Here is a 14,621-nt window from a genome sequence, read left to right as displayed (position 1 = left end):
TAAAGCATCCGCATTCTCGTTTCCCAGGATTCCACAATGGGATGGTATCCATTGGAATACAATTCATGTTCAGTGGTAAAATTCATGTTCTGGGAATAGTAAGTTAATTAGGTAAGTAGTAAAATATCGCTGCAATCGAAAAGTATTGGGAATAAATTTGAACAAGGAACAAAAAAAAAAGTTTCCTTCCCAGGCAGGATTCGAACCAGGAAAGTCTTAGTTACCAGTCTATCGTGCTCTGCAGTGAACAAGACTCAGAAAACAGCTACAAGGCTCGGTCCGGTTTTTTTGCCACTACTGTACATAAATAAGATACACAAAATAAAATTTTTTTATAATTTTGCAATCACTGTACTGTGATCAGAGTTTATAAACAAGTCACTACTACTTGTGAAATATCAAAACAACATGTCATTAAGTAAATTAATTCTGCAGTCAAATATCTTTGTCTAATTAGTTTAAGAAATTTCATACTGGTAAGAACTATTTTTAATGAAGTTATTTAACTATGTTGCATAATATAAACAAAGCGATTATCTAGCTTCAGTGAATTAGGGACTGCAAAATTATATTTTGGCGAAATCAGTTCAAAATTCGCCATGGGATTGTGTTACGTTAGTCCTAACTGCAGAAAACCTCGAAAAATACCCAGATAATACTCACAAGAGAGATTCAAATTCCAAGACTGAGCACAGTCTCTGAGTTAAGTATCACCTGCTACCACTAGACCTCGCTAGTGGCTGATACGTAAATTACCTTTTCTAAACTATATGCTAATTCTATAAATAAATTACAGACCTTTTTATACATCCATTGTCATGAGAATCTATTCAGGAGTTCCAAAATATTTCTTGAAAAAATAACAGAATACCTTTCTTACGACACAATAGCTGTATAGTCTAATGTGTCATGCCTTGGACTATCAGTATGGATTGAGTGCTTATTGAGAGGGAAGAAATTTTCTCATGAAATATCGAGTGTGTGGGACTGGTACCCACCCAGTGTCATGATGAATTTAGGAAGCTACAGTGAGTAGTAAAATGCGGTTTCATAAGCCAGCTGTAACAGCTAGGAGGAAGATCATGCTGACCACATATTACCTTCATACTTGTTAGATGATTGTTCATCTCTTCTAAGGCATGTGAACATGAGGCAGTAGTTATCTGGATGGCCTTGGCCCTCAATAGGTTGTTGTGCCACAGATTTAATATTTTAACATATTTTTAAATGTCATATACACTACAGAATTAAGCAATTCAACTTTTAGATTTCAAATTGGATTGGACCAAGAGACCAATTATTATAACAGTAGGGTTAAAAAAATTTTTTACTGCACATGCTCGAAATATAGAAGAAGCAAGCTCCAGAATCTCCATTTTCCTTCATTAGTAAGTGATCTCTCACAATGCACATAGTGTCCACCTACCTTTTGGTTGACACCTTACTGGATATTATTAGATTGTTATTTTGTACTGTATGAAGGAAAGTAATTCAAAACAAGACATGTGAACTTCATAGTATATGGTATCTATATTTAAGGGTCCCATGAAATAATTATAGCTTAAAGATTTAGGTAGCGTGTGATAGTGAGTCACAGTCTCAAATGTATACTGTTTTCGCTGTAAGAAAAATCCTAATGTAAACATAAGCACGTTGCTGTCATACCCGTGATTGGCTCTCAGTCGAAACACTCACATGACGCAGGAAAATATAGTTCGTATTTGGAAACCACAATCTTGTATTATTTGAAAATAAAACATTGAATTCTAGTTGTTAAATATTATGAAACATTTAACTTTACTCATATGTAAAACACTATGTAAAAGAAAAGCTACTTTTATATTTTGTTATGTACTATGAATGTGGATGAATACCAACAGTAATACTGAGGTAGTCTGTTCTTGTAACTTGTAACAAGCTGGCGTCACTTGAGCTCGTAGTTGTTCACGTAAGCACGTGGTACTGAAGTATGGCTTTTGCATCCTCAACTGTCCACTGTGAAGACATAAGACTTAAAAATAATTTAAGTACAGTAATTATAAAATAAATGTTTCCTAAGCAAACGAATGCATAGTAGTGAGGTTAGACCCACTTGACGAGTAACGGGAAATGTTTAACATGAAACAGAATGTACAACAGTAGGCGGGAACATGTACTGAGAGTCTATGGCGCCAAACAGCGGCCAATGAAGCCTCACTTCAGTCACGTGCTATTGTTTACATTAGGATTTTTCTTACAGCGAAAAGATTATAGGATAGTGACTGTCATCAATGAAGATCTCTGTCTGGGGAATGGTAGGGCAAAACATCAGTACACTTGTCAAGGTAAGTGCCACTGTCAAAGGCTCCTACATGGTATCCTACAATTACTGTCAAAACTATTTCACGCATCAAATCTGTGCTTTAAGGTACGTTTAAGCCTTGGTAATAGGGTCAGGTAAGGTATGTTTAAGATAAGGTCGGAATGAGAACTGCACTTGTTAGCTGCATACAAGGATATCTTGAACTCCATGCAATACAACAGTGGTCTTTACCTTTCTTCAGTTCGAAAATAAACTAGACTGCAAGAATGGTGAAAATTATACTCGGTTGTTGATACACAATAAGAAAAAAGAGAGGGGGAGAGTTAACTGATGATCTGAAGATCTGGTCAATGAGAATATCATTGGCGGCTTGACTTCCTCTGAGGTGGTGGTGGATTAGGTGGCTCTTCACTGCATTCACATAAAAAAAATAAATGAAAACAATGCGAACCTCTGTTCTCAAACTTTTTCAAAGTAAAAAGTCTTTGTGAACACAATTTCTCAAACTTGCTTTAAATGTTAAAGTGGTACTACCTTAAATGAGTAAAGCAAGTAACTGATACCCAGTCCTTCTAAATGCAATTGAAGTTCTTACAAAAGCAGAGTACCGGTATCTAGCAAATTAACACATGCTAGGATGTAATTTTTTAAATAGAAATTACGATAACATTCAAAAGAATCTAGCAACAATGACAGTGTATGAGACTGTAATGAAATACTATAGTTCCGATATGTTGAGAAATTAAACCTAAACACATGGCTGCAACATTCAGAAATGTTATCACAATCCTATTACAGTAAAAGCTAGAAATCTTATAACAAATAACAAACTTTTCGATACTTTTGAAAACAGTACCTACCTCACTGAAATGAAGCACAAAATTACTGATATACGTACTATCTATATTTTAAATGGTTTACTTTGTATCAGTACGAAAATATAGTCGCCTAATACAAAGAAAGGGAAGTCAATATAATGCAATGCAGACTAAATTCTTAACATTGTTTTCAAATAATTTCCGTGAAACATACTTCAGGGTACAATTGTACAGATAAACAGCTGATATGTAAAAAGAAATTCATTTTTAAAATATAATTAAATGGAAGAGGGAGTTTCTCCCAGTCAACATTAATCTTGGAAGTAAAAAACTTCATATCGTAATTTTATTCTTTCTGTATAACTCGGACAATAAACAGTTAAAAAAAAGTACTCACTATTAGGCATTTAGTTTTAAATTCTGATACTGGTCACAATTATAGTACAATGCACTTCTTGCATTAGCAAAGAATAGCAAACTGTCGAACAATAAACTTAAGTTGATTATTACTTATTCACAGTTTTGAGACTTACGCTTAAAACTAACTGCATAACTTTTCTCTGAGGTAGTGAGGTATTTCCCTTTGAAAATACGTTTGCACATGACAAGTACAAATCTAAACACGGATATATTTCCATTAGGTAAAAAGTGCTTTCATTAACTGCATCCTCTCGAAACAGTTGTTGGTATGCCAATAAATAGAATAATCGAATATATTACTAATTTCAAAATCAGATAAAAATAATATTTAAATAAATGTATCCTTAGTATTACCTGAGTTTATTTTTGAGGTTAGTAAGCTCTCGAGACATGCTTTCGTGTGACTCCATCATATCCTCCATTTCTCGCTGTGCTTTCCTCTTTTGTGCCTTTTCACGGCTTATTTCTTCCTCTGCTTCATCCAGCTGTCGCTTGAGGCCCTTTACTCTGCCATTTATCTATAAAAACACACAATCACAACAAACATTTAATTTAATTTATTGTACTCCACAGAGTTTACATCAACACTGTAGTTCTGAGAAATGAAATAAGAAAAAGTTTTATGATAATTAGGCACAGTTTTTTAACAATTGTCTGATAATTTTTGCATGTGAATTAAAATTTCATCAAAAGATGTCGGGAATATGTGAATGCTAATGGATACCACTTTCAGCATCTACTGTAACACAGGTTAGTGAAATAAAAGTATGATTGTGTGCATGCCATTGATTAATGAAAGTTATATGAGTGCAATATGCCAGAGATTGCCACATTCTACCTTGCACTCTACAGGCTTGCTCCCATCTGCGTTCTTCGGATCAAGCTTGACGCGAATGCACTGTACTTCATTATGGGGAATAATGAAGAAAGAAGAAATTTCCAATGCTAGTTTCTGTGTGGTTTGGGTTCAACCAAACAGAAAAACATTCATGTCACACCATTTGAAGAATTAGAAAATATTATAATGAATCAATCTTCTTAATGTATCCAGCTGTTTGCTGACAACATAGAGTCCACTATAGTCCACTGTAGTCTATTCAGTTGTTATTTTTCACGAGAAATGAGGGGTATTTTGATCCGTGTTCATTCTAGATTCCTGTTGCTAGTAGCCAGAGGTGAGGTGTAGTCAATATATACTGCAGGGCTGTGTCTTCTGTAACTGGCACTGATGATTTTAATTTACTTCTTTTGTGGTTTATGGATGGACAATATATAAAAATGTGTTCCAGATCTTCATCATGATTATTACACCACAGACACGTAGGATTATCAGAAATGTGAAATCGGTGTAGGTACAATTGAGTGACAATGTGACCTGTTCTGGCTCTTGTTAAAAATGTTTGAACATGTCTGGGCAAGTTTTTGTACAATTCCAGGTCATTTGGTTTCTTTTGTACAGAGTGTAAAATATTTCCTTTGTCAGAAGAGAGCCAATTGTTGATCCATAGGTTAGTAAAATGAGACTTTAATGAAGCAAAAGCATTGGATAGAGATATCACTTGAAGAGGTCTTGGTTGCAAATATGTTGCATAATATAAATATAATTGTAGGTCGAATTAAATAATTATAATGTTTGGTATATAACACATTTTAGTACTAATTATTTTAACCTTTCCTTCCAATTTCATGTAAACCCCCTTTTAAAGAAACAAAAATAATCCCTCAGAGATTCGTTAAAAAGGGGTTCTACTGTATTAAATCATGCTGTTGTTGTTGTTATCTAATGCCAGGCTTTGGCAACGAAGCCATTAGCGTTCTTGCTCTCCAATATTTCTCTGTGGTGGATCCATCAGGTAGAACGTCACAGGTTTGTAGATGATCTTCAGTCATTTCTTCTTCTTTGTTGCACAGAGGGCAATTTGGATTTGTGTAAATTCCTATTTTATTCAAGTGTTTGGCCAAATAATCGTGTTCTGTAAGCAGTCTGAATTTTGCTACTGCAGATTTACGTGAGATTTCTGGAATAATTTGTTTCTTTTTTTTTTTATTAAAATGCTCCATTTTTTATCTTTGGCTTTGGTACATAGTGCTTGGTTTTGCTTGATTTTATATTTATTTTTAATTAGTCCTTTGATGGATGTAAAAGGTAGGCTTGTATTTGTATTCTGAATTAAATTGGATCCTTTTTTGGCAAGAAAGTCAGCAGTTTTATTTCCAGCAATTCCGCAATTGTATTAAACCATTGTCTCTGCCCAACTGGCCTCACTTACAGGCAATTCAATAGGCCTACCCATCATACATGTATGTCGGTGACTATCTTTACAAGACGAAGCTGTGGACCACCAAGATTTTGAATAGACGTCCCCATTTCTGCTTCATCAGAAGCCTCCACAATTGTTATTATGTTACCAAGATTTAAGAACAAAGCAATTGTTTACATGCAGTAAATATACTGCACACAGCCTGAGGTTCCTTTTTTTTTTCTTTGATACATGCAGACTTGATTCCAGCCTCAAGAAGTGTTGATCATATGATTTCTCAAAATATAGAGTTCTTTAATATTGACATACCCCTAAGTGGTGCATCCAATTTCTAATTCCATTCTAAGATTTATCATTTTTCTATTAAAATCTTCATGCTTACAGTCTGAAATCTGAACATATACAGTGGAACTGACGGACAATATGTCCAGTTCTTGCTTTGGCTGCAAAGGCTGTCACTTGTCAGTGAAAGCCACACTGTTTCAAGCAAGTATATATGGACATCTTCCTGCTCCAGTGGCTGCCTAAAAGTATGTCTGCCTCAGTAATATACTTCGATAGTGGAAATCTTTCTTGTAAAACTAATTTCAGAAAAGATGCTTCCTTCGTAATTTTGTCTGTAGCCTCATTCCTGGCCAAGCCACGATGTGCAGGCACTCATTAGAGTGTTACATTTTTGTATTTTAAGGACACAAAAATATTCTGAATTTCAATGATTTAAGCATGATCGTAAAGATGGTACTGCAGAATATCTTAAGCATCCATTGAATTATACAGGATGCATATTTTTTTTTGCAGAGTAAACTGGAAGAAAACATTAGAGCTGCATTAATGGCCGATACTTTTATTTCCTTGTCTAATGGAACCTGCATTGGAGCCTTTTTCTATGTAAAAATCCAACAATTTAGGCTGCATATCTTGGATCCATAAACAAGTATGAATAATTAGAGGAAAAAAAAGGTAGAAGAGGAGCAGATGAACAGCGAGATGAATGGAAAATAAGAAGAATGTGAAAGAAGAGTGCAATAAGCACGTGTAATTCCAAAACAATGTACTTAATATATTAGAAAACTACAACAGTTGATCATACAAGCCTAAATCTGAGTGCCATACCTTCTCCACCTGTTCCTTATACTGATCGGCATGTCTTCGTTCATCCTCCAGCTGCATGACCAACTCCTTCAGTTTCTTTTCCTGTTTTCGGTTTATCTTCTGCTGACCAAATCGTTCCCTGAAGCAAAACAATGAAAGTTGCAACATTTAACATCCTTATTTGCTTGGTTATAATTCAGAAATATTTGTCATACATAAAAGTATTAATACTGTTGACTTGTGGAAGTGAATAGTGTATCACAGATCTCCTGTTAGATAAAAGTAAGAAGACCAACAAATGTGTGTAGAGCAGTCCAGTCGAGACTGTCTATAGATGTCACACAACAGGAATAATTCATAGGGATGAAAATTTACCGATAATTTTTTCTTGACTAGGATTCTTTTACTGTCATAAATCTGTGACATGGAAACTCTAACTTTACTTTCTTTCTGAAGAAACATATGCTAAGGATTTTTATTGTCACTTACAATATCAAATATTCTCAATTCTGATCCAATAACAAGCATGGAAAGAACTTGACCACTGAAAACAACTTCGATATAATCACTAACATCATTTGTGTTTTGGTATGTGTGTATGTGTACAGTAATGACTTTTTAAATGACAAACAAAAATTACGTGCATAGGGGTTTACAGACAGAGAGAGAGGAAAGAACTCGACAAATCTTACTTTGCTTCAGCCTCCAGCTGTTCCTCCAAGTTGTTGATCTTGCTCTCCAATGCAGCAATAGTAGCCTTTGTCTTGGTCCTCTGTGCTGTCTCCAGTTCTACCAATTTTGCCTTCAGTTCCTTGTTCTGTCTCTCAAGAAGCATTCGTCCTGTCTCCAGTTTCTGTGTCGTTGATCTCTCTGCAGCCAGGTCTGTTAACAATGAATATTGTTTCATCACAAATCAATAGAGCATACAAATATCACGCAACAAGAACAATTCCCTCAAGTTTCGTACTGCTAAGCGTCTGTAGTGTCCCACATAACAGTTGTACACATATGCAAACAATTGGGAAAGTTTATATTCTTTTCATAAACACCATCAATCTATATGTCTCAGGGAATGAGAAAGTTAACTGAAGAAGTGGGGAAGGAAATTCAGTAGATAGTAAATATCAATCTAAACAGGACAAGCCATTCAAATTGATTTATAGGATTGATATCAATATAATTAATTTTATTTGTGGTTTTCATTCAAATGACTTATCTAACTAATTAAAAAACAAATTTTACAACATGTAATAATTTGTTTCTAATGTTATTTCTATTGCAAACACTTTCGCCTCAATGGCATTTTCATACAATATCTAAACATTTGTGAATGTCAATTGAAATATTTAATCAATCAATCATCTTAATGTATCCAGCTGTTTGCTGATAACATAAAGTCCACTATAGTCCACTGTAGTCTTTTCAGTTCTTGTTTGTCATGAGAAATGAGGGGTATTTTGATCAGTCATATTGGTTTGCAGGTACATACATATCTGAAGCTTTGTGGAGGAATGAAACATCTGACCTGCTGTAGTTCTGTCTAGAGCCCTTTCTCCAATCAAGGGTGTAAATCTCTAACACAGGAGTCCTTCTTTACTTCACTTTGGAAAAAAGACATAGTTAAGAATTTTTATTAGACCTATGAACTTTGAATCTAATGACAAGCATGGTAACTGCTACACCACTGAATAGTACAGGTTTGTGTGTCCGGCTACCACATATCGTCGTTGTTCCTGCAATAACTCCTATGTGCTAAACATAAAATTGTTCAGTAGGAAGAAAAACACATTTATTCATTCTATGGCAGTAGTACACAGGAGACTGGGAATTCTTAAATTTTCGAAAGAAAGAAATATAATCACATGTAGGAGATTTTATTATTTGCTGTATCACTATTTAAGTTATTTAATAGAGCAAAAATCTGAAAATCGATAAATATGTCATGTAGGAGTTATTGCAGGAACAATAACAATATACTCTAATCTAATGCAAGTATTTTCACTGCTGAATTCTTACCTGTTGTAAGTTGTTCAATGGAGATTTGAGCTTTGCGTGCCCTATCCATGAGGATCTCAGAGTTACTCTGTTCCTCTTCCAGTTCTTCCTCCAAAGTCGCAATACGAGCTTCCAGTCGTCGTTTTTCATCAAGAAGAAGTGTACTAAAAAGTAAGAATAATGCTTAGATATATATAAACAAACTTATTTTAATAATTTAATAGCATAAGTTTAAGAATGTAAAGCAAATGTTTCTATTCAATCCATTACATGAAAATAATTCCTCTGTATATCCATCTCATTACATCACCTGTACTTTCAGTCTCCCATATTTGTAAATGGTTCTAAGAATCTTATTTTTGAAGAGTTCATAATATTTTAAAACTGCAGACACACTGCTGTCATAATACTCTTTCCTGTATGACTGACTAGTGTACTGATTTCCATAGTGGAGATCTGAGTACAAATACTGGCTTGTCCAAGTGAAATTCATGGTTAACAAAGACTGCTTTCTCACGATACTTTCATTTCTCCTGTTTTCATTCCAGCATCTCTATCTAATTACACAATAAACTTCATCAGTGATGAAGAGTGCAATAGAATACTGCTATATCGTTTCTCCTATTCAGGAGATCAACTGTATGGAATTTCTACAGTGAATGTCCCTTAGAACAAGCAAGATGCATTGTTGGCTTGAGTTCCTAGCACATTCATTTTACACAATAGAGACCTACTTTCAAATCCCAGCAAACCTAAATTAAATATGCGGTGGAGAGGAGGTCCTCTCATTCCACTTGCCTTCTATTGCTTATCTATTCATATCATTCATAAAATTAAATAGACGACCTAAATCATATTGCTACTGTGATGTGCCCACAAATCTAGTAATTAATGCAAACTATGACAATTACCAATTTTTTTGAGATCTTTGTGAAATTGAACTGATGAACCTGATACAAGTTATAAAAACATAAAAAAATCCGTGTACCAATAATTAAAAATTCAACACAAAGCAAGTACAGAATGGTTCACAATTCCCACAAAGAATGAGCATAACATTATATCTATTGCAAAACTGAGTCAAAAATACTCCTGCTAAACATTTGGGTCCAAGGCTTACTTTTTCAAATTTTGAGTTTTCAGCATATAGCAATGCTTTGCTATGCAATAGACAGAAAATGTTCCTTTATATATTCATATATGAGACCTCGCCGTCCTCATTGAATAATCAAGACTATATGAGGAGCAAACTTTCAAAAGAGACTTTGTCCACAAAATAAAAAAAAGAAATAAATATGACTTTGTTTTCCCATTAGAAGGATCATCTGCACATTTTAGTACACTCATACCGATTAAAAAAAAAATATTTTCCGTGTATAACACAATGTAAAAATTGAGTTCCCCCCGCCCCCCAAAAAAAACTATGTCCACAAACTGAATACAAACACGACTCTGTCACTTCCAGCAAATCACAGCCGGATTACCATGGAAACCAACATTCCAAATGCATTGCATGTGCTCCATTAGAGCTGACTCGTGCATTATGGTGAGGTGGTATGTTGCAATATTCAAGTAAATTGTTGTTTAGTCAACTGTCAGAAGAAGGTTTGAACTTCATAAGTTACACCAAATATATACAGTAATTACAGATTGAAATCTATTTTAAATTTCAACAAGAAATCATATGTAGATGTAGTAAATAATGCTAAAAAGAAAATAAAAGAAAGGACTACCTATTCTAGTTCTGAACTCTCCAACTTCAGTTTTCAATTCTTTAAGATCATATAATTCTACAAGACCTAGCTTACCTAGCTTTTGCACTAATATTATGAGTCTCAATTCACATTTCCTAGCAATTTCATTATACAGTGTTGCCATTTACTCGAAGCTCAAAACTAAATGCCAATTTTTCAGAAAAGTAAGCCCTAGACCCAAAGACCACTTTGTCCAATAACGTTTATATGCGCAAAATATTTTCCTTGTCAATTCACACAAAACACACACACACGCACAATTCAAAATAATATAGGGACAAGGGAAGCATTTTGTCAACATCTCATTCAGAAACAGTTTTTATGATCTGCTCTTGCTTCTTTCCTTCAAATCAGAATCGAATGTAAGGAAATTTTAACCGATTTATCATACATGTAGGAAGATTTTTTTATTTATTATAATTTAGAGAGCTCTATTCAAGCAGTAAACTCATACGATACTGCAATTCAGTACAATACTACAACACCGACAATTATCTATCCAAAATGATACACAAGCTGAAAAGCATGTCAGACTTTGTATCTTGTTTTATTTATTTGTAATTCCAAATGAATCACCAAATAATGAAACAGATACTAAATGCAGGGCGTGCTAGATTAATGCATGCACTGATGTTATCTGCCAGCTGCATACATCATATCATAACTCCTGCTACATTTCTCTTTGAAGATCTCAAATTCAAAGTCACTTAATAATCTAATTTTATTAAAATTACGTTTCTCCTTTTCCTGAGCAGATATACTTCCTTCGTCTGTTCCCACAACTCCAAAGAATTATGTGTGATACTCTACGTTTTATAATAAAGATTTGTTTGAAATATAAGAAATCAAGATATATTTCTTCATGAATCTCATTGCCGATTATATAAAATGGGGGTGAAGGTGCAGTGGGAAATTAATACAGGACTGGGATGATTTTACTGAAATTTTTCTAGAATTTATTTCACAATACAGAAATAATTATTTTACAATTAGTTCCTTTCATTAAACTTAATATTAAGTATGCGAGGTACAGACATTAAGTTCGCAGATGGGCTGCATAGTTTCGATATGGTGCACTACAGATAAACTGCACCACAGGATAATGATGTGTCAGTTCTTCTCTCGTCCCAGCAAAAGGCAGTTGCGTGCATATAATGTAAGCAGAAATAAAGTCTCTGTTGTGAAGGGTAGTTGAATGCAAGCGGTGAAACTCGAGAATGTCACAGTTTGAGCCAAGGGCAAATGCCAAGTTTTATCCCCAAAAAAAATAGGCAAATCAGCTAACGAAACGTTTCAAATGATCAAGCAAATGTAAGGCGAAGAAGCCTTAGGTTACAGTGCTGTGCTTAAATGATACCAATGTTTTGCACAGGGCAGAGATATTTGGAGGATGATTAACATACTCATCAGCCAAAAATGGCCCGAACTGAACACAAGATTGAAGAAGTTGCAATATGAGTGTGTACCAACAGTTCCCAATTGGCAGATGATCTCGCAGCAGCAGTAGGATCAGCAATGGTATGTACCACAAAATTCTGTCTGATGACCCAAACATGTAATGTCTTACCCAGCACAGTGTTCCACGTGTCCTGACACAAGACCAATGTAATGATTACATGATCATTTGCAGTCACCTTATCAGTAGTGCTGACGATGATGCGACGTTTCTCAACTGAATCATAATAGGAAACGAACCGTGGTGTTTTCTGTACGATCCGCAATTGGCAACCTCGAAATCACCATTATTATTACAAAGGAAAAAAATCACTTGAACTATTTTTCGACTTATCGGAAATTGTTCACATGGAATTCGTTCCGCAAGGAACAACTGTAAACAAAACCCTGTACAAGAAGATTCTTCGCCATCTATAAGATTCAATTTGTCGTAAATGTCCTAAGCTTTGGCATAGGAAGAACTGGCTGTTGCTATACGACAACGATCTGTGTTCGTCCAAGAGGAACTGGCAAGGCAACAGGTCACTGTTTTGCCATGCCCTCCATAGTCATCTGATCTCGAACCATACGATTTCTTTCTCTTTCCACACTTGAAAGAAAAATTATGTGGACGTCGATTTCAGTCGGTCAAGGAGATTATCACTGCCACAAGTGAAGCCGTATGGGATCTTCCTGCCAATATCTTTCGGCAGTGTTTCCAGCATTTTAATAACATTGATAGACGTGCACACTGGATAATGGCAATTCCTTTGAGGGACGATGAGAATATCTGTGTGTGTGTGTGTGTGTGTGTGCGCGCGTGCGCTCTTGTAATATGGTGCAACAGAACAACAGTCCACGAACTCAATGACTGTACCTCGTATAAATAATCATTTATCACCTTTTCAGGTTACTCTCAGTAACTACTCGCAATTTACGAGTTTGTGTTCTCTAATCTCTTATATATTCTTGTATCATATTACGTTCTTTTCATAAATGATATAATGCAGGGAATATATGCACAAATGAGACTGATGATTATTGCTGAATATCACACTGAAATATCAAAGGCACAAGCATATTAAAAAAAAAAAATAAAATTTATTTTATTATTTCATTCTTGGACCAAAGGCAATCTTATAAATGGGTTTTGGGTATTAGATCGTAGCCATTTATCAGTTAGTAGCATGACTGTATATGGGTTTGCAATGTCCATGCTTGGTGACAAGCCATTATTTTAACTTACGCTGCTTGTGCAGGGCTGTTAGCCATTATAACACTTAATCTGCGCCTGCAATGGAATGTTTCTTGGCTTTTATGTATTCAAGAAAACTGAAGACCATATTAAAGTAAATGCAAGAGTGTCAACATATTAATCTACGATTTTGTATTTAAAATTCTCAATATATTCATAAAAAATAGTTTTCTTTTCATCAGACTTGCAGCTATAAATTGGAAATCTAGTCACATACTATTTCCTATGTAATTACATTTTCATGGAAACGAATTAGAGTATTTGAAATTTTAGATTAATATATCAGTAATTCTAAATATGAATTAACAAATTGCAAGCTATAATTCATAAATTGATACCATGACCGTCCTCAAAATTACATCATTTTCGCCAGTCTCGAACTTGATAATATATTTTTACTGCATGCTAGTATGTATCACAAGTAAGGAGGGCCACTTAAGGTCCTTTGCAAATTATACATAATAATACAGAGTGAATATAAATCCGAAGTTCAAACATTTCGCAACCCACTAACTGGCAGCCAATCCCACTGTGGCCCAGCAGTTTGCCGTGTGCAGTTGGCTTTGGGTAAATTGGCAGGAAAGAAAGCACATTGTTAAATAAACTCAATTTATTATAGGAAGTGCTGAAAATGTTGCTTGACCACACTGCTGACATCAGCAGATTAAGTTTCTGTTGATTTGGTACAGTTTGTTTTCAGAAATTTATGACATAACATTTCGTGGTGAATGTTTTACTTTAAATCTTTCTTGGCATATGGGTATGACTTCTATACTATTTTCGATCTTCTAACTTTCCCCACAGATAAAAATCAGAAGGACTGAAGTTGGGAGAGCTGGCTGGCTATACATTATCTGTAATAACTCTATCTTGGAAAACTTACAAGCCTTAGATTCACACGCCATAGTCACCACTGAATCTTGTTGAAAGCACACATACACTTTTTCTTTGTCCACCAGCTTATGTTAAGAAGTGAATATATTTAAGAATATGTTTTCTTCCCTGCCAGCTTGCTCAGATGGATATGCATGGGAACATCTGGGCCATAGCAGGCTCAACTGTCGGCTAGTGGGCTGAAAAATGTTTGAACTTCTTATCTTAATTCACTTTGTATTTCTCGTACACCTTAGTGAAATTTTAATACACAGCTATATAATAGAAGTACAACAGGATGGAAAAAAATATTTCTCAAAAATATAATTTTCTGGAATTTTTGTTGGTTCTTTTCAATATTTCGTCCATTGATAACGAACTATTACAGTTCTTCAAACAACTACTGATGCTGATGCA

At 34.8% G+C, this 14,621-nt stretch overlaps 1 protein-coding gene across 6 annotated transcripts in view; it reads right to left on the bottom strand.

Moving 5' to 3' along the window:
* The window catches only part of zip (myosin heavy chain 10), a 352,102-nt gene that overhangs the window by 5,848 nt on the left and 331,633 nt on the right, over positions 1-14,621 (bottom strand). For 3 of the 6 annotated variants that reach the window (XM_069828865.1, XM_069828866.1, XM_069828867.1), the window contains 5 exons: positions 13,323-13,367; positions 8,910-9,052; positions 7,586-7,775; positions 6,915-7,032; positions 3,895-4,058 (listed from right to left, as the gene is read on the bottom strand). In XM_069828865.1, coding sequence (XP_069684966.1) covers positions 3,895-4,058; positions 6,915-7,032; positions 7,586-7,775; positions 8,910-9,052; positions 13,323-13,367 — 660 coding nt within the window. Of the gene's footprint in view, positions 1-2,533; positions 2,714-3,894; positions 4,059-6,914; positions 7,033-7,585; positions 7,776-8,909; positions 9,053-13,322; positions 13,368-14,621 lie in introns of all 6 variants that reach the window. The other 3 variants (XM_069828869.1, XM_069828870.1, XR_011332669.1) reach the window with 2 other exon arrangements.

Source organism: Periplaneta americana, chromosome 6 (assembly GCF_040183065.1).
Source record: "Periplaneta americana isolate PAMFEO1 chromosome 6, P.americana_PAMFEO1_priV1, whole genome shotgun sequence".
NCBI lineage: Eukaryota > Metazoa > Arthropoda > Insecta > Blattodea > Blattidae > Periplaneta > Periplaneta americana.
The sequence above is the reverse complement of the archived record's forward strand: the minus strand, read 5'-3'. Positions and strand labels throughout refer to the sequence as shown.